General features: G+C 55.8%; 1 protein-coding gene across 2 annotated transcripts in view; it reads left to right on the plus strand.

Moving 5' to 3' along the window:
* The window catches only part of WNT11 (Wnt family member 11), a 41,922-nt gene that overhangs the window by 2,776 nt on the left and 15,472 nt on the right, over window positions 1–23,674 (plus strand). The window contains exons 2-6 of one of the 2 annotated variants that reach the window (XM_036324917.1): window positions 3,356–3,645; window positions 8,498–9,081; window positions 18,308–18,507; window positions 18,659–19,122; window positions 23,241–23,416. In XM_036324917.1, coding sequence (XP_036180810.1) covers window positions 23,334–23,416 — 83 coding nt within the window. In that variant the 5' untranslated portion in view covers window positions 3,356–3,645; window positions 8,498–9,081; window positions 18,308–18,507; window positions 18,659–19,122; window positions 23,241–23,333. Of the gene's footprint in view, window positions 1–3,355; window positions 3,646–8,497; window positions 9,082–18,307; window positions 18,508–18,658; window positions 19,123–19,158; window positions 20,917–23,240; window positions 23,417–23,674 lie in introns of those variants that run through there. The other variant, XM_036324918.1, reaches the window with a different exon arrangement.

Here is a 23,674-nt window from a genome sequence, read left to right on the forward strand (position 1 = left end):
TGCAAACTTCTGGGGGAGAGGGGTTCTCTGGCCGCTCTGTCAGAGCCGGGCCCTTGGAGATGACCTCACGAAGTAGAAGGGTGACAGGACAGGAGGGGCACAGGAGGTGAGAAGGCAACTTTCTAACCAAAAGGGCTTCTGGCTCAGAGGCCTCAGTGTGGAGTGAGCAGGCCCAAGGATGTCTTAGGAAGGCAAGAGCAGAGGCCAGAGTACGAGGGACAGCCAGGCCGGGTGGTCTGTGGGTGCATCTCCATAGAGTTTGCAGAAAGGAAAGGTGCAAGGGAGAGGGGGTGGGGAAGGCCAGAGGGGTGTGTTGGTGCCTACTGAGCCAGGAGTGGGGATATCAGACCTGCCAGGCCCCAAGGCCACTCCTCCAGGCAAGTCTGTGTTGCTGACGGGGCTCTCTGAGAAGATGGTTGATATATGGAGGCCCCACTTGCTGTTCTCACTCTAATTCTGGGGAAGACCTAAGACCTCACCGATGCAGGGCTGTGATTGATACCATGTGCTTGACAGCAGCTGGAGAAGTGGCCTGGCCTGGCCAAGCAGGGAATCTTGGAGATCCTTGGCCCTCAGAGCAGAAAAGAAGGGGCAAGGAGAGCAGGAGGAGGAGAAAGGGCAGCCGCCTCACACACACCCTCATTTGTCCTGTCCCTTCAGTAGACAGCCCTTGTGGGGACCTGGGAGAGGCACAAAGAGGGACAATCTGATTCCTAAGGGGCTCTGTCCAGCTAGGATGCTGGTGCTCCAGGGAGGCGAGGATGAGACAGGAGAAAATGGAGAGATGGGGAGAAGAGCAGGGAGCTGGAGGTGAGAGGGAGGAGGGGCGGGGAAAAATGAAAACCCAGCCTGTTGGTGGTTTCTTCTTTTTTTAAGAGCCACAAGCTGAGATCAAAGGTGATATTTTTACAGCATCTGAAATAGAAAACCACCGGGCACAGTGGGAGGTGATGGGCCGGAACACAGGCCCCTTTATACAGCCTGTGGGCACAGCAAGCATGCTGCCCTCTGCAGAGTGCCACAGGGTGTGGGGGACAGTCTGGCCTTGATCTTCCAAACTCAGGTTCAAGGAAGAAGTGAAGGGAATGAGCTACAGCCCTCAGTGCTAGAGGAAAGGACATCATGAAGGATGGTCGTGAGCACCCGGTGCCTGACACCTTCCACCAAGGCCCTCCTCTCATCATTTTTTAAAATATATTTTAGAGAGGAAGGGAGAGGGAGCAAGAGATAGAAACATCATTGCTGAGAGAGAATCACTGATTGGCTGCCTCCTGCACACCCCCCACTGGGGATCGAGCCCACAACCCAGGCATGTGCCCTGGAACAGAATCAAACCTGGGACTCCTTAGTCTGCAGGTCAGTGCTCTATCCACTGAGCCAAACCGGCTAGGCCCCCCTCATCATTCTTGCTGTGGGTGTCAGAGCTGTGCCACACCCTGTCTCATCTTCATAGACCCCTGTTGTGAGGAAGGGTTATCATCACCCCCATTTTACAGAGGAGAAAACCACGAATGCAAGAGAAAGATGATTTGGTCTAGTCCCACAGAGAGTTGGGAGCAAATTCAGGACTAGAGCTCCAGGGCTCCTGGTCCAACATCCTTTCCGCTCTCTGTAATCACTCGCTCAAGTCACATGCCAGATTATTTATTGAGCCTCTGCTATTACAGGTCCTCCTAGCTGGCCCTGGCCGAATGGGCCACACTCAGGGCTACTAAGCACTGGTTCCCAAAGTGCGGCCGCTGGGCCAGCAGTAGCAGCCTCACTGGAGAATATGCTAGACATGCCATTCTCAGGCCCAGCCAAGACTCATGAACCAGAAACGCTGGGAGCGGACCCAGCCCTCCATATTTTAATGAACTCTGTAGGTGATTCTTATATATATATATATATATATATATATATATATATATATATATATATATATATATATAATTGATTTTTTACAGAGAGGAAAGGAGAGGGATAGAGAGTTAGAAACATCGGTCAGCTGCCTCCTGCACACTCCCTACTGGGGATGTGCCCGCAACCAAGGTACATGCCCTTGACCGGAATCAAACCTGGGACCCTTCAGTCCGCAGGCCGAAGCTCTATCCACTGAGCCAGACCGGTTAGGGCTCTGTAGGTGATTCTGATGCGCACCAAGTCTGAGAATCACTGTACTGCATTGCCTCAGTTTCCACATCTGTACTCCTGGGAAAATTACAAGGCCCATCTCAAATAGTTGAGCCCGCCGAAACCGGTTTGGCTCAGTGGATAGAGCGTTGGCCTGCGGACTGAAGGGTCCCAGGTTCGATTCCGGTCAAGGGCATGTACCTTGGTTGCAGGCACATCCCCAGTGGGAAATGTGCAGGAGGCAGCTGATCGATGTTTCTCTCTCATCGATGTTTCTAACTCTCTATCTCTCTCCCTTCCTCTCTGTAAAAAATCAATTTAAAAAAAAAAATAGTTGAGCCCAATATCCGCTAACACAGGAGCTGCACATGAGCTGCTGGGTGTGTACCCTGTGCCAGGCATCCTTCTAAGCCCTTTACCCACATAACTGATTTAACTTCACAACTCTGTACAATCGGAACTAATAGTTCCCTCCTTTCACAGATGAGGAAATGAAGGCACAGAGAGGCAGTGTAGCTTGCCCAGGGTCACACAGCTCGCAAGTAGCAGAGCTGTAGAATCTGAGCTCTTAACAGGCTAACCCACGAAAAGCCCCCAGCAGAGGGTCTGGCTCCTAGAATGTGTCCGGACACAGATGAAGAAGTGATGATATCACAGTATTACTTCACCTGAATCTGAGATGACGATTCCCATTTTGTAAATGTGAAATCTGTTACCTTATCAAGATTGAGGAGTGAGTCAGCTGCAAAGGCAGCCTCAGTGTCTGAAACCCCAGAGCAGCCCACAGGTCCTCACCATTCATGTAACTTTGAGACCACAATAAGCCATCTGACCTTCTGGAAACACCTCAGTTTGCTGTAGGGTAGACACAGGCGCTGACAGGGGTGAGCTGGACCCCTCGTTTGGCCACTCAGGGACTGTGTGACCTTGGACAAGTCACCTCACCTCTCTGAACCTTCTTTTCCTTATCTGTAAAGTGGATGATGACAGCCTTAACCTTGCAGGGTCCTCGTGAAGGTTGGGGAAGATGACATTTGTGCCCAGCCCAGAGCAAGCACAGAGCTAGCCATCAACAAGCGGCTTCACCCCCCCTTTCCCCCCTCCCTGCTGAGACTTCTAGAAAAGACCAGCTCTGGACCCAGAAAAGTTTTGAAAGAAGAAATAAGTTCCCAAACGATCAAAATGCATTTGTCTTCTGCTTTTTTTATGCTTTGCTTTTTTTTTTTTTTTTTTTTTTTTTCAGATTTCCTTGAAGTAGCCTCCCTGACCAGCGTTTCTGGGATGAGACACTGGAACAGGCTGCATCCACGTCAGGAGTTAGCCACCTGTGAAGGGAAGAGAAAGTGTCCTCTCTGTGCCATCACCACTGGCCAGGCGTCAGCAATCGGCATGAGCATCTGAGCATCCGCCTGCCTCGAGGTAGTTCGGCCTGGACATCTGAAGCGCGTTAGCTGCCTGCTCCCCGGGGGCTGACCCTGCTTGTTGAGAATTATCCCAGGCAGAGCCACAGAGGATGGAGCAAACAAAGACCAGGTGAGGTGTGGCCACAAAAGTGGGGGAGCACAGTCTCCGGAGCAGCCTCTAGGGACCCCGGGAGAGCAGAGGAGGAGGGGGGAAAGCATGGGGCCTGGCCAGCTCCAGCCCAGCCGTGGCTCCCTGGCTGTGCAAACTGCAGCTGGAGCTGGAGGATGGGAGGGGATCTCTTTCCCTCTTTGGGCCTCAGTCTCCTGTGTGCATTTTGGAGGAAGAGCAAGCAAAGCACACCCTCAGGACCTCCTAGCCCTGACCTACAGTGGTAGGGCCCCACCTGATCTGGAATTCCCTGCCTCTGAGGTTCAGCCCATTGCTGGGCGGAGGTGAGTGATAGGTGGTGGGAGATAACTCGGGGATGGAGAGCCCTGATCCCCTTTCACGCCTGGACATCAGCGGAGAGCTGAGAGGCGGAGACAGGAAAGTGATACCAAATTTCAGAACAGTCAGCAAGGTGCCCTCCCGGTGACCATAGGCGGCAGAGACAGTGTCCCTCCCAGAGACGGGGCTCCGGCTGTGCCGATGGCTGGGATCAAGGTGCTCTTCCCTTTCTGGACCCACCACTCACCCTGCTGTCCAGATAGGCCACAGCTAACTTGCACTTAGCAATTTTTATTGACTCCTTATTCTATGGCAGGCTCTGTTCTAAACACTCTACTCGTATTTCACTGGGTGGCAGGGCCTGGGTGATTGACCAGCCTGCAGTCCGGCCCTCACCTGGCTGGCTCTGACACTGGCCTTGCTCAAGACACCCACAGGGGTCAGACAGGCTGGCCTTAATCATGTCACTCATGATCGATGCTCCTCCCAGCACTGTTGTAACCAGCACCAGACAATCTCCCTTTCCACTGACAGAAGTGCTCTTGTTCCCCCCTGCCCCCTCCCCCTTCTCTCCAGGGAGCGGGGTCTGAGAAGCTGTTGCCTGGTGGGCCTGGAATTTGAGCAAAGGGGTGAGGAGGGCTAGTGCAGAGGGTGGTTTCCGCAGACCTTTGTGAAGTCCGATAAACCATCTCCACTCTGAGCAGAGAGGCCCTCTGTGGGGACAGGGATGGGCATGTCCCTCAGGCAACAATTCTTACCTCTGGACCAGCGGTCGCCAACCTTTCAGACCTCACGGACCACCAGTGTTCTGCGGACCACCGGTTGGCCACCGCTGTTCTGGACAGTGTTGGGCATGCACACGGCCAAAGTCGGCTTCTCTGAACCTTGGCTTTTCTCTGGACGCCTCAGTCCTGGGTTGTAGCGTCTTTCTTTGGATGGTTAAAGTCTCTGACAACCAGGCTGGAGAGCTGTGCCCGAGCCAGGGAGCCTTTCGATTCATGCACTTCTCACAGGGCAACCTTATCAATGGCATTTCTAAGAAGGGCCCAGAGACGGATGAGGGTTCGACCACGTTCAAACAGCCAGTGAGGACCGAGACAACCTGGATTCCCAGACAAGTCCCAATTAAATAGTTTATCACTTTCAAATATGAAAAATGCACTACATAACTGCGGAACAACTAGAAAATAGACGCAAAAGCAAAAATAAATATACCTTGGTTTTGTTTCTCAGAGAAACTTCCACTGCCCTTCCCCACCCCATTCTTCCCCGGGGCCCCAGCCATAATCAATACCTTCCCTCCTGTTGCCAACAGCTGTTCCCTGAGGAATAAGCCTTGACAGCAGATCCTGGAAGGCAGCCTCAGACCGGATTCTGGAAAGGCCTGGCTTCTCTTGAGGAACAGGGGGGCTTCCGCTCAAAAGAAGCTGTTTAAATGCAGGATATGGTAGGAAAGTCTACTGGCCAGGAGTCTGGAGCCCACAGCCAGCCCCATCTGGCCTTGGATTGACTGTGTGACCTTAGGCCAGTCCCTCCCCTCGCAGTTTCTTCCGCTGTGAAATGAGGACTTGGACTTGACCCGGTGGTTTCCCCACAGCCTGTGTCAGTCTGGTGGCTTCTCTTGGGCAAGGACAATGCCTTCTCCCCTTCAGTGGGCCATAGAACTTAGAATCAGAGGGTAGGGTGCAAGCTCCTGCAGACCACTCCCTGCCTGGGTGACCCTGGGAAGGCGCCACACCACTCTGAACACTGTCCACCATGGGAAGACACAGGTGAAGGACCTGGCCCGTTGTGTGTCCCAGGGCTGCCGTGGGTCCCACGGGAGGTGGACCTTTAAGCCTCTGGATGACAGAGCGGGGCATTCTACAGGCTATTACCTGCGGGTGCACCCTGCCTGCCCAGTGCCTGGCGCCATCCCGACTCGGGGTCGGGCCCAGGCTTGTTGATGGAGCCACTGCCTGCCCAGGGGCTCCCCTAGCCGTGGCAAGTGTGCGGACCCTGGGCATGGAATGTGGAAACTGCTGAATTACTGCAGGAAGGAGTAGAGGCTGGGCTCACAGGCGGACTCTGCTTTCTGGGCTCCTAAAAACAATGGCAAACCCGGGGCCGCCTGGCCCCCGCTTCGTCATGCCCATCTCGATCTACTCCAGGCTCCCCTGGCAGGTCCGGGGGCGGGGGGGTTGTGAGGTGGTAAAAGTGACCTTCTTCCGGTTCCCAGATGACCTCTCTGGACCCCGCTTACCATCTGTTGTGTCCCCCCAAAATTTACATGTTGAAACCCTACTCTCCATGGTGGTGGCATTTGGGGGTATTAGGCTTAGGTGGGTCATGAGGGTGGGGCCGCCACAAAGAGATCAGTGTAGTAATCTGCCTCTCTCTGGGAGCACACAAAGAGGTCATGCGAGCACACAGTGAGGTGACAGCGTCTGCAAGCTGGGTAAAGGGCTCTCACCAAGAACTGACCTGCCAGCACCTTGATCTTGGACTTCTCAGCCTTCAGAACTGTGAGAAATAAGTGCCATCCAGTCTATGGTATTTTGTCATAGCAGCCTGAGTGGACTAAGACATGTGTATGACACAGGCATAAAAACTCCTTCCCTGACTATTGCAGATTAGAATGAAATGCAGTAATAGCTACCCATTTATTCAGTCATGCATTCACTCAACCAAAGCAGACAGAACTCCTTGCCCTTGAGGAGCTAACATTCTACTAGTCGGGGAGACAGTAACCAAAGAAGCGAAGGATACAGAATATCCCGTGGATGATGGTAACTGTATGGAGGAAAAGTCCACCGGGAAGGAGGACCGAGTGCCAGCAGGGAGGGGCCTGTTCGCACTTTTTTAAAAAATATCCTCACCCTAGGATTTTTTTCCCATTGATTTTTTTTTAGAGAGAATGGAAGGGAGGGGAGAGGGGGGAAAGCATTATTCCGCATTACTAACCGGTTAAAAGTTAATCCTCATTATTAACCGGTTAAAACTTAATCTGCATTACTAACCGGTTAATAATTAATCCACACGGATTAATTATTAACCGGTTAATAATTCAAATTAATTATTAACCAGTTAGTAATGCAGATCACTTGTTAACCAGTTAATGGTGCGGATTAATTATTAACCGGTTAGTAATGTGGATTAATGATTACTTTTTAACTGGTTAGTAATGCGGATTTTGTAATCAAAGAAAACACGATAATTTCAAGAGAAACATCAAAACTGCTTTATTCAAAGAATGTCCATCGCTAGCTACACATTTCCCCCATCTTTCAGGTAATTTGTGGATACCGTCCCAATAGAACTTTTCCTGTTTTGAGATAAACTATTCAGAGACCCAATTTTCCACTTCTTCAAACGTTTTGAAGTGCTGCTCAGAAAGTGGGTGTGCCATCGATAGGAACAAGTGGTAATCTGAAGATGCAAGGTCTGGTGAATACGGCAGGTGGGTTAATACTTCCCAGGCAAGAACTTTTAACGTGTCTTTAACTGGTTTTGAAGTGTGTGATGGTGCCTATTCTGGTCGTTTTATGATCAAAGTGTGGTTCAAATTGATTATTTGTTGTCAGTGGTGATCAGTATTAATGGGTTCACCTGGCATTAGAAGCTCATAATACACCACACCTTCCTGATCCCACCAAACGAAGAGCATTGTCTTCTTTCCGAAGCCTCCCTAAGAAGGTCTTTGGGGGGTGCTGATGGAGGTGAGAGGCATCCCCAGCTATGAAAGGACACTGGCTATGGTAGGAAGTTGGGTATACGTCGGGAATGATTTTCAGGTGTGTCTCCTGTGCCTCAAAACCTCTCAGCACTGTCTGGGCAAGGGGAGGCTCTGAACAGTTAAGATGGGACAGCCTCATCTTACCTGTTAGACTCCATTTAACGGGTCTTTGCTGAATAGCTTGTTCGTGTCAGGCACCAGAGAGCCTGGGGGTGCCAGAGAGAGAGCTCAGACTCGCTGCCCGACTGAGAAGAGTGGGTGTCAGGAGGCCTGAGCTCAAGTCCTGGCCCTGCCCTCACTGACAGTGTGGCATTAGGTGAGGCATTGTCTTCTCTGGGCCTCAGTTTCCCTGTCTTTAAAACGAGATGGCCGGCCCTGGCCAGGTAGATCAGTTGGTTAGAGCATTGTCCTGATACACCAAGATTGTGGGTTTGATCTCCAGTCGGGGCACATCAAGAAGCAACCAATGAATTCATAAATAAGTGGAACAACAAATTAATGTTTCTCTTTCTCTCAAATCAGTCAATCAATCAAATAGTCAGGTTTCTAGGAGTTGAGAGGAGGAAAGGCGGCATGATTGCTGTTGGGTATGGGGTTTCTTTTGGAGGTGATGAAATGTTCTGGAAATAGATAGTAGTGATGGCAGCACAATTTTGTGAAATACTAAAATTCACTGAATGGTACACTTAAACAATGTTATTACAAAAGTGGTTGGTTAGACAAGATTACCTCTAAAAGAAGGATCACTAATATTTTTTTTGTGCCTACAATACCCAGGGTCTGGACTCAGCATTAATATTTTATCTCATGATCTCCCAGGCTCCTACCAGTTCAGACTCTGTGACCCACCACAATGATATTCACGTTGCGATCACTCATCAGTAAGTCCAACGTGAGCCTTCCTGCAGGCCCACCGCCAGCACAGAGACTGTCCCAGGAGCTGGGGTGTAGCAGTGAGCGAAGCTGACTAGCACAGAGCCTGGGGAAGAGACCGGAAGAGAAGGCCTCTCCCTGCAGGAGCTCCGAGCCTGTGGGAGAAATCAGAAGTGCATGCTGTACCCACGAGGTTATTTTCTTCAAGACCAGCTCCTTCCATTCCTTGTATAGGAAAGAACAACAACAACAAAATACAAGGATGGCCCACAACTATGGGGCCCTGCAGGGGGCTCCTGGCGTTGATGGATTCATGTATGCACGGGGGCCCTTGGCTGGGTGTTCAGGATACAATAGTGGGCGAGTCAGACCCAGCCCTCCCCTTAGGAAGAAAGACAGACTTCAGAGCAATCAAACACACCATGAAGAGTTCATTTTCATCGTCGTGATTGTGATCCGTGCAGAGGAGGAAAAGCACACAATGTAATGAACGGCTTGACAAGAATGAAGAACGCTGGCGAGGCTTGAGGGTGAGTAGGAACAAGGAAGGGGTGTGGAGAGGTGTTGGTGCTGGCCCTACCCATCTGAGAGGAGGCCAGTTTGGGTGAAGCACAGAGAGCGACGGGGCAGCCACAGCAGAAACAGGACGGGCTGACCATGCAAGGCCGTCAAGGCTGGGGGCCGTACATACCACGTATGCCCGTTGTCCCTGCTCTCTCTCTAGTGTCCCAGTTTGGACAACAAACGATACAGCCACCCTACTTACAGGCCACGTTAGGGGGTCTGTTCCAAGGAGAGCTGGTATTCCAGGAAGGCCTGACCATCACCCTCCCTGCACGCCCAGGAGCAAGGCCTGCCAGCCTGGGCGAGCACCATGGTTACTGAGCTGGATGATGTGTGAAGAGCCTTGCGTGGCAGCCCCTGGCCAACAGGCCTGCTCCTCTCCTCCCAGGCAGACCCTGCTGCCCCCTTGCTGGCTTCCCCCTCTTCAGTATCTCGAGGTGAGAGCTTTTCCACTAGGTCTCAGGCCAAGCATGGTTCTTGGCTCCAGGTCTGATGAGCCAGTCCCCAGCCGTCCCCACCCTCGGCCACTCCCTAAGGACCGGCTCCAGGACTCAGCTGTGGCCTCACGCTCTTTCCACTCTTGCTTTTTATTTTTGCCTCGTTATTTTCCTCCCTGTGTGACTCCCTCCCTCTGCTGGGCTTCTCTCTGTCTTGCCCTCCTTCTCTTTTGCTTTCCTCTCTCCAGGGTGACTTGGCATTTGTAGACAATCATGTGCTGCAGGACAGATGGAATGGGTTCCAATTGTAGCTCTGTCACCTGCTGGCTGTGTGATCACCGGCAGATAGATCCTCCTCTCTGAGCTAATTTTGGGTTTGATGAAATGGGCTGATCCGCCTTCCTCCTGTTTCTCTGGGAGGTTGTGAGCTGAGCTGAAATTCATCAAGTAGCTGCTCAGCGAATGGTAGCTTTGTCTCCCGTTCCTTTGGCACTTTCTTCGCCGTGACCTTCTGCATGTTTTGCTCACTTGACCACAAAGCAAGAAACAAAAGCCTGCCCACTGGACCCCAACCACCTTGCTCTCTGGGCTCAGCCCACCACACCCAGACTTGAGTGGAGCCAACAGCGTCAGGATCGTGTGCAGCCTGCTCACTGCTAACCCTGTGGTTGGAAGTCATGGCTGGGCTTTTCTGCCCTGGGACCCCCAGGGGATGTGGGATTTATCTTCTGAGCTGTGCTGTGACGGAGGCACCAGAGTCTTTTGTGTATCTCACCAACTGAAGGACGAGTGAGGCAGCCTTTCAACATTGCCCCCGGCCTACAGACTTCTCCTTGTCCCCCACACCACACCCTGCACTTCCTCGCCCCTGGGCCATTGCTTATGTCCCTTACCCGACCTGGAACACCTCCTGTTCCCTTTCTCTCATTTTGGGCCTTACACCTTCTCTGGGGCTTAGATGTGACAGCGGAGGAAGCTGAGCTCAGAGTGCCCTTCTAGTAGCAGCTGGGCTCTGTGATCGCGGCCTCAACAGAACCTCAGAAAGTGGGGGCGATAGAAGGGGAGGATGCTTTTGCCATCAGAAGGGGGAGGGAAACTGAGCAGGCCAAACTCGGCCTCCCCCTCCCCTAGGGGCTGTGGAGGATCTAAGAGCCAGGGAAGAGATGCAGAGTGACTGGGGATGTGAGTCCCAGCTTCTCACTTTCTGGCTGTGTGCAGGCGGACCGCCCCCCAAGCCTCTGCCTCTGGATGGCAGAGTGAGAGCAGTAACTCCCAGTTCATGGCATTGTCAATATTTGAGATCGGGAGCATAGCGTGCTAGCCCAGAGCCTGGTACACGGTGGAGGCTGTGCTAAGGGTGGTTATTATCATTGCTGTTGGTGCTTTGGGTGGGTTGATGTTCGGAGCAGGAGCTAGGGATTCTGGGAAAATGCTTCAGACAGTGGGGGCTTCCCAAAGCCTAGATCCCTGGCCCAGAGCCGAGGGGGTGGCAGTGAGAGGGGCCACTCCTCCCTGGGTAAGGATTGTGCAAGTTGTCATGTCTGTGGGGCATGACTCAGGGTCAGCCCAGCCACACCCCAAACTGCTGGTGACTTTGGCCTGGTGACCTGCCCTTTCTGAGTTCAGTGATGACTGCTCAGTGCTCCTCCTCTAAAGCTCTATGAACTCAAGAAGCGTCACCTCCCCAAGCAGCCTCACCCCCATTTTATAAAAGGGTCAAGCAGCCCTCGCTGCAGGGTTGAGCTCTGCTCCTTGTATGACTCTGTGCTGGGCACAGGACTCACAGACGACCCTGACCTGGCCCTGTGCTCAGGTGTCTGCAGCCTGCTGGGTGCATAGACATGGGCGGTCACCTGCATGAGGAAAGCTCAGTCACTGATCCCCAGTGTGACTTTGGACAAGGCACCACCCAGCTCCGGAGCTCCCCTTTGCCCATGAGTAAGGGAAGGAGTTAACCGTGAAGATGATAGCCCGTAGCCAGGCCCACACAGCCCATCTGGTCCCAACAAGGTGGCTGGGTAGCCCATCCCCCATACCTCCGCCTCAGAGTCCACTGACATCATCCCCAACCCTCTCTGTTTCCCCGGCAACCGGGGTGCTGGTCGAGGCTCCCCAGGGGTCCAGACCGTCTGGATTTCCTTACACATAACTGTACCTCGTCCACATTTTCACAATTAAATTGTCAGTTTGGGTTAAGTGTTGTCTGCTGATGCCTGTCAACCTCTCTCTGGCTCCCCTCACTCTTCACCCAGAGATGGACTTGCCCAGTCCCTCGGTGCTGTGGAAAGAGGCGAGGATGCGAGCAGGAGGCAGGAGGTCTGGGTTCCAGCCCAGCTGTGCCACACATCTGCTGTGTGGTCTTGGGCACGTCACTTCCCCTCTCTGGGCCTAGGTTTCCCCGTCTTAAAAATAGGACTAATCATCCCTGCCCAGCCTCGCTCCCTCCCAAGGCAGCTAGCTGCACGTCTCAAAGGAGCCCGTAACTGTGGCAGAGCTTAGAAAATTGTACAGCTCAGCTCAGGGGCCAGGATGGTTCCTAAAATGAGCAAGCAGACCTGGAAAGGGACTTTTCGGTGTCTTCAACTGATAAATGGGTAAGGTTAGTCCCCATTCTGACTGCAGATCTGGCCTCCTCACAGCCTGTTCTTAGACTGAACAGGCAGAAAAGGTGCTCTTCACACAGGGCCTGGACCACAGATGCAGAGTGGAGGTACCAGGCCAGAGGCCCAGGGGTCCTGCTTCCCATGAGGGCTGTACCCACACTGAGTGGCCAGGCTCCCCCTCCCCACACTGGCCTAAGCCATTCCCGCTCCCACCCCAACTTCCCTTCTCTCTCCCCTCCCTTCCCAATCTATCCCCAAATCTGCCCAGACTGCAATCCCGCACCTGACCTCACCCTTTTGGCGTCAGACCGCCTACCTGCCCCCCTTGGTAAAGCCCCTGCTCCTTAGCCCAGTATTCAGATCCCTCCCGGGCGTGGGCCTGTCCTCCTCCCCAGTCATGTTTCCCTCCTGTCGCTCTTGATGCCAGCAGCTCCAAGCCCTCCACTTACCCTTCCCTGAAACCAAACTTGTCCCTCTTGTCTTTGCTTAAGCTATTCCTGCTGCTGGGAGTAGCCTCCCTCATCCCCAGCCACCTGACAACTCCTCCCCCACCTGCACATTATTTATATAGACATGAATGCTAAGTGCAAATGACCTCGCCATCTGGAACTGTTTATGTCCCCGCAGAAGAGGAACTAACCTTTATCAAGGGCTGATTACATGCAGAACATTTTACATATATCATCTCTTTAAGCCCCACAGCAACCCGAGGTGGTACATTTCACTCCTCCTATTTCCCAGATGAGAAGGCTGAGGCTCAGAGACAGGAAGTCTTCCCAAGGCCATAGAGACGTGGGGTTGATCCCGGAATCCATGCTCCTTTTAGGCCCTGATGGAACACTTCCCTTAAGATTATGCTTGTGGCTGGCAATCTATGTACATGGATGTGCTATTAAGGGAGGTGGTGCTGCTTTGCAGATGTCAGGGACCATTGTGATATACCCAAGGCTGTCACAGGACCCAGGAAGAGAGCCAGGGTCGCAGGGGAGGCATGGATCTCTGCTCTAGCTGGAGGAGAACCTTCCCCCAAGCAGAGCCACCTCCTAATGGAAGAGCCTGGGGGAGGAGTTGTCAGGTGGCTGGGGGTGGGGAAGGCCACTCCCAGCACCAGGAACAGCTTAAGCAAAGACAAGAGGGACTAGTTTGGTTTCAGGAAAGGGTGAGTGGAGGGCTTGGTGCTGCTTTTGAGTGAGCTCCCTTCCCTGGGGGTATGCAAGCAGAGGCTAGGTGAGACATTCACTCATTCATTTGGCAACTTTGGAGCAACCGCTGTTCTCTGGCTCTGATGGGGCAGCAGGGATGCAGTGTAGGTGAGGCAAACCCAATCACTGACTGCATGCTGTTCCCAGAGCAATGGAGACATTTATTGGGGCTCTGATAGCCAGAACGTCAGGGATATGACAGGGTGAGTGGCCAGACTTTGAAATTCTAAAATGATCTTAAGCAAATGCACATTTTTAGCTTTCTTGCTATTTAAGCCTGGCCTATTCAGGTATCTCTGGCTATGGAACAAATCATGTCAAAATATAGTGGCTGACGGGGCAGATCTGCTGATCTCACTGGGCTTGCTCACGTGGCTGCGTGTGACTGGTGGGTCAGCCAGGCCTGGGTTCTGCTGGGACGGGTGGGCCAGCTGGGCCTCTCTCGATTTGGCCTCAGGGCCTCGCTCCGCACGGGCCTCTTACTATTTAGTAGTCCAGCCTGGGCTCTGACCTGAGGCTGGGCTGGGCTCCAAGAGGGTGAGAGCAGAGCTGCAAGGCCCCTGAGGCCTGGGCTTCAGGACATGTACAGCTTCATTCCTGTCACATGCATTGGTCCTAGCAAGTCACGAGGCCAGCCCAGATAAAGGGTGGGGAAACAGACTTCTTCTCTGAATGGAGTCACATTTTAAAGAGTGTGTGTGTCCTGGCTGCAAGGAATTGGTGTCATTAAATAGCTACCTCACTGGCCTTCCCCAGAAAGAGTTCAGACCAGTGACAAATTGGTCTCTTCTCTCAACCTCAGCTTCTCTCTCTGTGCAAAGAAGCACTGGGTATGGTGGGTCTCTCTGTCCCTGTGTGTGTGTGTGTGTGTGTGTGTGTGTGTGTGCAGGGAGAGACCCAGGTGTAGAAACATTGACTGTATTATATCAGAGACATGTAAGCCCAACTGTAAAAGGAACTGCCAACCTAGACTTGAGTCCCATTGGCCCACTACTTCCCATTCATCTCTTCCAGGCACTGCCCCCTGTTCATTCCCAGTGCTCCCTCCCCATGACAATAACTGCTGCCAATCAACGGAAGGGCATGTGACTCAAGCAGGCCAATCAGCTGCCTTCCCTGGGACAGATACGGAAACCCAAGGAGACAGAAGTTCTCATTTTCCTGGAATTCTGAACTGAGGCTGTTGATGGCTACATACCAGGGGGAAGGAATGAGGCCCACATCAGCTCAAAGAGAGCAGCAAGAAACAGAAATGAGTTTCAGACAGCCTTCCTGGGGGGCCACCGGAGCCCCATCACCAGCCCCAAGCCCTAGTGAGTACCACTCTCCATTCTAGTCACCAGCCACCCTAATCTCTCCCCCAGCTGCATAAGCCAATCAGTTCTCTTATGTTTAAGCTACTTGATGTTGAGTTTCTCTCTTGGAATTGAAAGAGGCCTGAGACACACAAACATTGTCTCCTGAGCAGCTACCACCACAATTAAACAACTGAGAGTTGAAAGCAGTCTTTCAGAAACGACGCCCTCAGTAGACATGATAGGTGGCCTTTGTTATGTGCACCCAGGAAAGAACCCTCTGGGCTGGCCCTGGCCCTCTAGCCTGCTCCCTGATCCTGTAAAACAACAATTGCTTATCCTAGGGAACAGAGGAGGAGAACAACACAGTGGGCAGAGGCTCGTCAGCCCTCAGCACTGGGTTTGCAACCAGGCTCTAGCGCTCACTGCCTATGATACGAGATCTTGCAGAAATTACCAGACAGGCCTGGGCTCCATGTGCTCATCTGCAGAACCAGGCCTGTCGCACCCACAGGCACAGAAACTGCCTGGCACACAGTAGGTGCTTGGTCAACACTGTTATTTCTTTCCCTCAGCGTTATCTTCCAGGAACTTTGGGAGGGAATGGCGTAGTGGTTTGCCCACTGTACAGATGATGAAACCAAGGATCGCAGAAGCTGGGTGGCTTGCCCGGGCTTACAGTGGGTAAGTGAAGGAGGAGAATCTGGGACCCAGGCCCAGGTGCTATAATGACATGCCTGCTGCTATTTGATCCTCCTCTCCCTTGCCTGGAAGCTCTGGCCTCATGGGGCACCCCAACCCCTGGGCTACTCTGCCCAGACCCCCAGTTCACCTGCCTAACTAGGAAGGCTTTTCTAAAAAGCACCCTGCAGTCTCATTGTGTCCACAATGTTTGTGTCATCCTATGACACAGGTAAGGGTCGAGACCCAAGACCTGGATTCTGGAGCAAAAAGTCCTTGGGGTTATCTAGTTTAACCCCCTCACTGACAGAGGGGGTGACTACAGTTCAGAGAGGGCAGAACAATGATTGGCTGTTACACAGCAAACTACTGATGGGGCTAAGAATACATCAGATTGCCACTTCCCACCCCCATCCAGGGCTTCTGGGGACGGCTGACTCACCCCTACCCATCTCCACCAAGGTCTTGGCCCCAAGGGAGGGAAGTTGAGGTGGGTGGAGGTTGTCAATAGAGGTCTGCACAGCAAAGAAAACTGTGGCTTCCCCTCTCCCCATGCTCTTTCAGCCTGGGTGCCCCCTGGATGGGCCATGTGCAGGGTTGGGGGTATAAAGGTGTGCGCCCTTGACCAATGGTAGTCAGGCAGGGGCTGAGAAGCCCGCTGACAGAAGCCCCAGCACATCTGGGCAATCAGATAACCAGAATCACCAAGGGTCACAGAGGAGAAGGAAAATATATTAATGTCCACAGCAGTAGCACCCAAGAGCATGCCTACCCTGCCCAGGTCAGAGCCTCCTCCCTCTGGGGCAAGCTTGCAGTCCAGGTGGACAGCACAGGCTTGACACACAGTAGCCCTTAAGGAGGCCCCAGACAAAAGGAAGGAGGAGGAACAGGGAAGGGGAAGGTCAGCTTGTTCTAACGATGAACAAAAATTCTTCTTACATGTGTCTTGGGGAATACCCGATGTCTGAGGTGGTAAAGTACTCCCTCTATTACAAATGGAGAGCCTGGGGTGCAAGGAGGGGCAGACCCTTGTTCCAGGTCTCCCTTGACTCTCAGTCCAAGGTTTTGCCATCACTTCCTCATGCCCTGATCCCCACCCAGGGCAGGGCTGTTCCAGACCTAGCTGATGCCTAGCTCTTGATTCTGGAGACAGAGCAGAGTAGCTGGGAGGAGCCCAGGAAGGGTCAGAGCTACACTTCAGGAGTCCTGGGATCTTCTCCTGGCTTCCCTCTCAAGACAATCGAAAGTCACTATCCTCCGCTCCTGTTGCAATGGGAGCCACCAGCTACATGCACTCGCAGCCAGAAAGATCTGGGTTTAAATATCAGCTCCAATGCTTTATTGATTTTCAGAGATTGGCTGCCTCCTGCACGCCCCGTACAGGAGACTGAGCCTGAAACCCGGGCATGTGCCCTGACCTGACCAGGGATCAAACGAGAAACCTTTTGGTGCACGGTAGGAGGTGCACAGGAGGACACCCAACCAACTGAGCCACACAAGCCAGGGCCAGCTCCTCCCTTTTGAGCCTCGGCTTTCACATCTATGAAATGGGGATACTAATCCCCATCTTGGAGGACATAAAAGATCTGATGGGATTGTATTATTCCCATTTTATGGCTGAGGAAACTAAGGCTTCGGGGAGTTTAAGCAACGTGCTCCAGATCGCACAGCTAAAAATAAAGTTGGGCAGTCAGTATTGGAACCCAAGTCTATGTGACTCCAAATTGCCTTCTGTGCCTACTCTAGCTGGGAGCCAAAGGATGGCTTATGTAAATGTGTGGAGGCAACTGACTTAGCTTCTCAAGTGAGCAGACTGCTAGACTGAGAGGAGGGTGCATCCCAATTGAACAGAGGCCTCCTAGAATGTCTCTGGTTGTGAGGTGCAGAGTGTCTTGGGGTAGAAGAGCTAAGGACACTCTTGACCCCTAGAGGCCTTGGTCCCCAGCCTCTTGGGTGCAGCAACCTTATCTCACCCACCCTTTCTTAGATGCCTTATCCAAAGCCCCACTGGTTTCCAGAAGCTTTTATAACTATTGACTTCCCACCGCCTTCATTGGCCCCAGTTCCCTGGGAGGAGAGATGGGGCTCTTGGATGCTCTTACACCAGATTGCATGTGGTCACAAGGACATTCATGTGACTAGCATGTGCATTTGGTGTTGCCCGCTTGGAAGCTGTGTGTGCAGGGAAGCACACATGTGCTTGTGCATGAACTGGTTGGGGGCAGTCGTATTTGCCACATCTCGAAGATGTGTGTGGCCATTTCATTCCTATGTGCTATTGAGAGTGTGTGGGCATATGGTGTACGCAAGTACCTCCTGTTTGTGACCATTTGAGGGGTGATGTGTCCCAGCCCTGTGTGCAAGATGGGCTGGCTATCCATCTGCGGAGGGTACTTGTATGGCTGAGAGCCTGAAGTGGGCTCTGTGGACGCAGACGTGTTTGTTGTATGTGAAAGGTACCTGGTTTGGGCAGCCTATGGGTGACACTTCACGGGCAGCTGCAAAGAATGGGGAAGAGAGTACCAGGAGGTTTGGAGGCCCTGAGACAAGCCCCTTCCCATTAAGTGTATGTTTCATCTTCTGCGAATGAACTAGATCTTCCTTGGGACTGAGAACCCTGGGGCTGGGGGTGGGGGGGGGCGGGAATGGAAGCCATGGAAACCTCAGCACCTGACCCAGCAAAATGGGGAGGAGCCTGCATCCTCGGCCAGGAAGGCCAAGGTGGGGGATTAGGAAGATGGGCAGTCACCCAACCAGAAACACAGCGCCAGCCCCAGGCCCGGAGGCACCAATGTGGTCCCCTTTAGCTTCTGAAACCCAGTCCTCCGCCGGTGACCCCCTGGGGACCGGGGCAAGGTGGCCAAAGGCTTCCCACACGTCATCCCAGACGCTCAGCTAGATGCCTGCCGCCTTGGCGCCTAAGGTTTACAGCGCGCTTCCCAACTCAGAGTCCGTGTGCCTCCTTTCTCCGCAGAGCTCAGGATGGCGATCCCTTTCCCAGAACTGGAACCAGAGGCCTTGGGAAATGGCCCCAGGAAGGACGGACTGGTCCGCCAGCGCAGCTGTCAGATGCCCGGCACCCGAGCTGCACACCCAGTGATGCCCGCCCGGGCTCCAGACGGGACAGAAATGGGACTTCCCTCTGAGCCGTGGCTTCCTCCTCTGTTACACTAGGTGTGTTGGGGCTCTTTGTCGGACTTGCTGGGAGGTTTAGAAACCTGCCTTACCTGGCCCCGCGCGCCGCGCCGCAGGCACGCAGTAGGCTCGCAGCAGGCACGCTTGGTAAACGCCAGCTACGGTTAGTAAGTCCCCTCTCTCTTTGCAGCTGAACAGGCTGCGGAGCCCTCTGCTCCGCTGGCGCCGCGGGTCCGCGGCATCTGCAGGGACCCCGCCCCCGGCCCCCGCGCGCGGCGGGAGCCACCCGGTGGGGTTTCGGCGCGCTGACGTGGGCGGATCAAAGCGGCTGCCCGCGCCTTATAAAGCCGCCTGGGCGGCCCGCGCCGGAGACCGTGCCCCGCCAGGACGCGAGAGGGGCGCGCGGGCGGGCGCAGGCCCTGGGAGAGGAGAAGGGCGCAGAGCAGCCTGAATCCGCAGCAGAGTCTCCGCGGGACCCGAGCCGGCCGCCGCTGGCCAGGATCCCGGCGAGCGCCCCTCTCCCGCGGCTTGGCCAAGAGGGCGCCCTCGCCGCCTGCCCAGCCCGAACAGCGCTGGGGGCCGCGCTCGCCGCTCCTCCGCCAGCCCGAGCAGCCGGCCACTCGGGGCGCAGCCAGCGAGCGAGCGCCCCAGGAGGTGAGCAGTGACTGCGGGCAGCGGAGGGTGCTCAGCCGGGATCTGCTGGGGTCGGGGGCGGCCGAGTCCGGAGGGGACGGCGCGACCCCGCTGGGCAGCCCCTCCCGGGCGAGCAAACCAAGCCCCCTCCACACGTCCCCTCGCGGCATTCCCCCTACGGAGCGCAGCCCGGGGCCGGGGGCTCGGGCGGTCCGCGGGTGAGGGATGGAGGTGGCCTGTGCGGTCCCCGCGGCCCGCGCGAGCCTTCCTGGCCCTGCCCCCCCGGACCCCTCCCTCCCAGTCAGCCCGCGGATGAGGTCATGCCCGAGCCATCCGGGGGTGGGGGACTTGGACCTTGCGGCAGAGGGTGTGTGGCAGGGCGGGAGAGGGTGGCAGAAGGCAGAGGACCACGACAGCTCTCACCAAATTGGGGGCTGCAGGTGAACGCCCCGCTCGAGACCCGGTCTCAGAAGCGGCGGGAGTTTGTTTACAGACCTGCGCTCCAGGCTGGGGGTGGGGAGGAGGAGAGTCCTGTCCGGGCTGAGGCACATCTGGAGCCGCCCGAACATCTGGCTGAGCTCTCGCAGGAGCCCCACATCTCCCACCTCTGGGGGCTGCGGTGCTTTCATCCCCTCACTGTCCGTGGGCGCTCAGGGTCGGCTCGGAGGGGTAGTCGGTCGCCCCCGAGTGCCTCTACCCCACCCTTCCCACTTCCAACATAACTCGCCTCGCGGGTAGCCCGGAGCGCCGTCCGCAGCGCAGCAGTCCCACCTCTCAGTCCTCCAGCGGCTCGGGTCGGAGCCGGGGTGCGGCCCGGCCTCGCTCCGCATCGCAGGTAAAACCTTGAAGCGGTCGCTCCGTGTCACCGGCTCGCGGGGTCGGCTCCTCGAGCTGCACAGCCTGAGGCTCGGGTCCGGCGGGCGCCCACCTAACGCGCCCTGTCCCCCGCCCCGCGCGCCGTGCCGGTTCTCGACCCAGCGTGGGCTCATCCCGGCAGGAGAGACTCGGCACATCCCCGCCGGCTTGGCTCGGAGGGGCTGCCGCCCTAGAAGCGGGTTGCCAGGGACCTCCGGAGCCCAGGCTTCTGGCCACCTGTGGAGCCGGCTGCAGCCGCTGCGCTCGCGGTGCCCTGGTGCGCACAGCCGGCGGCCACGTCTCTCGCCCGCGGCCAGCGGGTACCGTGGACTTTATTCTCCGTGGGAGGAGGAAGGGACCGCGTATCTCTCCAAAGGCACAGCTTAGACCTGGGCCCACTACGCGCCCGGCCCCAGGGGAGGCTCGGCCCCAGGCCCAAAGCAAAGGGTCGGGTCGGGTCGGGCCGGGCAGTGGGGGGTGCCCGCGGCAAGTGGATGTCTTATGGGACGACTAGAACTGAGAGGGAACTTACCCAAACACCATCCCACCCCCAGGCTGGGGCACTGGGACCCAGGAAGAGGAGGGGACTTGCCCAAAGTCCCAGAGCACTAGAGTCAGCCGCCTGTCCTACCTCGAGCCCCCAACGTAGCGCCCCCTGGCGGCCGGGGCTGGGGAGGCGAGTTCTCCCTGACCCGCGGGGCACAGGCTGAGGGTGACCCAGCGGCCCGAGCGGCTGTCCTGGACGCATGAATACCGGACAGGCATAATCCGTCAGCACCCAGGGGCCCTGGCCAGGCACGACCTCCGCAGCGACGTGCTGGGGCAGCGGAGAGAGGGGACCGGGACCATCGGGACAGCTCGGAAGGAGCGGAGGAGCTGGAGGCCTGGGTCCCGGTGAGCAGGGTGACCGGGCGGCCCCTCCTCTCCCTGGCAAGTAGGGCTGAACACGTATACCCCACTGTGAGTCTTCGCTCTCCCCCTTCGCGTGCAGCCCCTCTCTCCTTCCCACCCTGGAATGCGGGGCGCCTGGGGGTGGGGTGGGGGAGCGTAGCCCACACTTTGGGGAGGGTGAGGGCGAAGAGAGACGGTGGCTGGAGGTTTGATCTCCCTTCCCCCCATATCCAGCGATATTTCTCTCATTCTCAGGAGTGTGGTAAACTTTCAAGGCCAGGGAGACAAAGGGGTTGGATACAGGCTGGGAGGGAGGAGCGAGCTCAGTTACACGGAGAGCCCCGCTGAGACCCCCAGCCTGGACTCGCTTGTTTGTAGTCAGCACCTCCGCGTCAGGCGCCTGGCGGGACACTGCGAAGGAGAAAATGCCTTTCATTCCGGGTTCTCTCCCTGTCTTCCTCTGGAATACAGCGGAAGGCTCCAGAAAACAGGGGTGTTTCAGATCTGTGTGTGTTTAAGGCACACACGCACATGCACATACTACACAGGTATACGGAAGAGAGGAAACCGAGGCAGAGGGGAGCTCAGACACCCCCAGACTGCTGGGAGGCTGGGAAGACCCCAGGAGATGCGCCTCGGAGTCCAGTCGCTTGTGTTGATAGAGAGGGAGACTGAGGCTGGGGCGATGGAGGGCTTGTCCAAACGCACACAGCTAATGAGAGCGCTCCCTTCCCGCTCGAGCTCCCCCACTAAGGCGGGCGCCTACTTTTTCCAACTCCCCAGACCCTTTAGAAAGGAATCCCTTTGTCTCTGCGCCTCCCCAGGGGAAAGGGGCTGGGGCTGTGAATGTGTCCAGGCGAGCGCCAGGTGTTGGTAAATTTGGAGGAAGCTGGGAAGGTAGTTAATGAGGCAAGAATGAAAGGGGGGAGGGAAGGAAGAGAGAGAAGAAAAGAGAGAAAAAAAAAATAGCCGAAGAAAGCGGTTCTGCGTCTTGGAGGCGGCAGGGGTAGCGTCTGCTCCGCGGCCCCAGGACGCCGCCTGGCGGCGGGAGGCGGCATTGCTCCGGCCCGGTGCGCTTGCCTGCTTAGCCCACAGGCTGCCCAGCCTGGGCTCTGGCCTGGGCACCACCGGACCCTCCCTCCGAAGGGGGACGACAGGAGAGGGACTGGGGAAACCGGCATCCTGAACAGCCCTCCCTGTACAAAGACCTTTGCCATCCCATGTCTCACCCTCCCCTTCACAGACTGAGAAACGGATGCCCAGGGCAAGCCTGCATGTCCTTGTCTTCTCATAGTCCAGTGGTTCTCAACCTTCCTGATGCCGCGACCCTTTAATACAGTTCCTCATGTTGTGGTGACCTCCAACCATAACATTATTTTCGTGGCTACTTCATAACTGTAATGTTGCTACTGTTATGAATTGTAATGTAAATATCTGATATGCAGGATGTATTTTCATTGTTACAAATTAAACATAATTAAAGCATAGTGATTAATCACAAAAACAATATGTAATTGTATATGTGTTTTCCGATGGTCTTAGGCGACCCCTGTGAAAGGGACGTTCGACCCCCAAAGGGGTGGCGACCCACAGGTTGAGAACCGGTGTATAGTCCGTCATCTCACCGGGCATCCGAGTAGACGTGGGAGAAGAACATGGGATGTGGACATGCGCGCTCTGGGCTGAACAGCCCCATTGCCTATCTCCGAGCCTTGGTCTTCTCATCTGTGCGATGGGGGCAGTGATAGTACCTATCGCACAGGGTTGCCGGGAGGAGCAAATTCGATCCTGTTAGGTGAACGATGGTTATCACAATGGTATCCCCAGGCACAGTGGGAAAGGAGTCATAATGTAATAACTACTTTTGCGGAGATAAACCAGTTTTGGGCTCCGAATCTTTACCCCCCTCGCCCCCCCCCCCCCTGCCCCCGGCCTCCGCCCCAACCCCCTCGCCCTCATCTCGGTCCCTCCCCATCTCCGTGTGTCTGTCCTGGCTTCTCCCGGCGCAGTGTCGTTCAGTCTCGGTCTCCGAGCGTCTCTCCCTCTCGTTGTCCCCGCCCCGCTCTGCCCCTCTCGGCCGGGTCCCTCGGCGTCTCCGGTCCTGCCAACCGCTTCCCTTCCTGCCCGCAGTGCGGGACGCAGCCCGAGAGGCACAAAGCGGCGGCCGGGCCGTGCTGGCTGGACACGCCCTCGGCCGCGCTCCGGCGGCACCTAATTCGAGCCGGACTCCGGGCGAATCCCGGTCGGTGCGGGGCGGGAGGTGACGCCCGCCGCGCGCGGCCTCCCGGGGCCGGGCCCTCCCCCTTCGTCATTTGCATAGAACGTCCCGCGTCCCCGCCGCGGCTCAGCCCCGCGCGCCGCCCTAACCCGCGCCCCCGCTCTCCCCATTGCAGGCGCCCGGCGCGAGGACCGGCGGCGCGGCCGTGAGCGGCGCAGCTTCGGCGCGGCTCCTCCGGGTGCGACCCCCGCGCGCCCGCCGCGCGACGATGAGGGCGCGGCCGCAGGTTTGCGAGGCGCTGCTCTTCGCCCTGGCGCTGCAGACCGGCGTGTGCTATGGCATCAAGTGGCTGTAAGTGGGGACCCCGCGTCCACGCGGACGGGCTCCGGGACAGGCGGCTGGGGGTAGTGGGAGCCGTAAGGGGCCCCATGAATGGGAGAGGTTGGCTTGGGACTCGTGGGCAAGTCACTCTCCTTAAGCCTCCTTTCCCTTCTCTGCAAATACTGCCCTTCACTGCGGGAGGGCTCTGAAGCGGGAGCGAGACAGGGTGCGGGGGGACGGGGGGAGCGAGGGAATGACCCCGTCCTGGGCAGCTGCGATTTGCGCAGG

Source organism: Myotis myotis, unplaced genomic scaffold (assembly GCF_014108235.1).
Source record: "Myotis myotis isolate mMyoMyo1 unplaced genomic scaffold, mMyoMyo1.p scaffold_m19_p_10, whole genome shotgun sequence".
Taxonomy (NCBI): Eukaryota; Metazoa; Chordata; class Mammalia; order Chiroptera; family Vespertilionidae; genus Myotis; species Myotis myotis.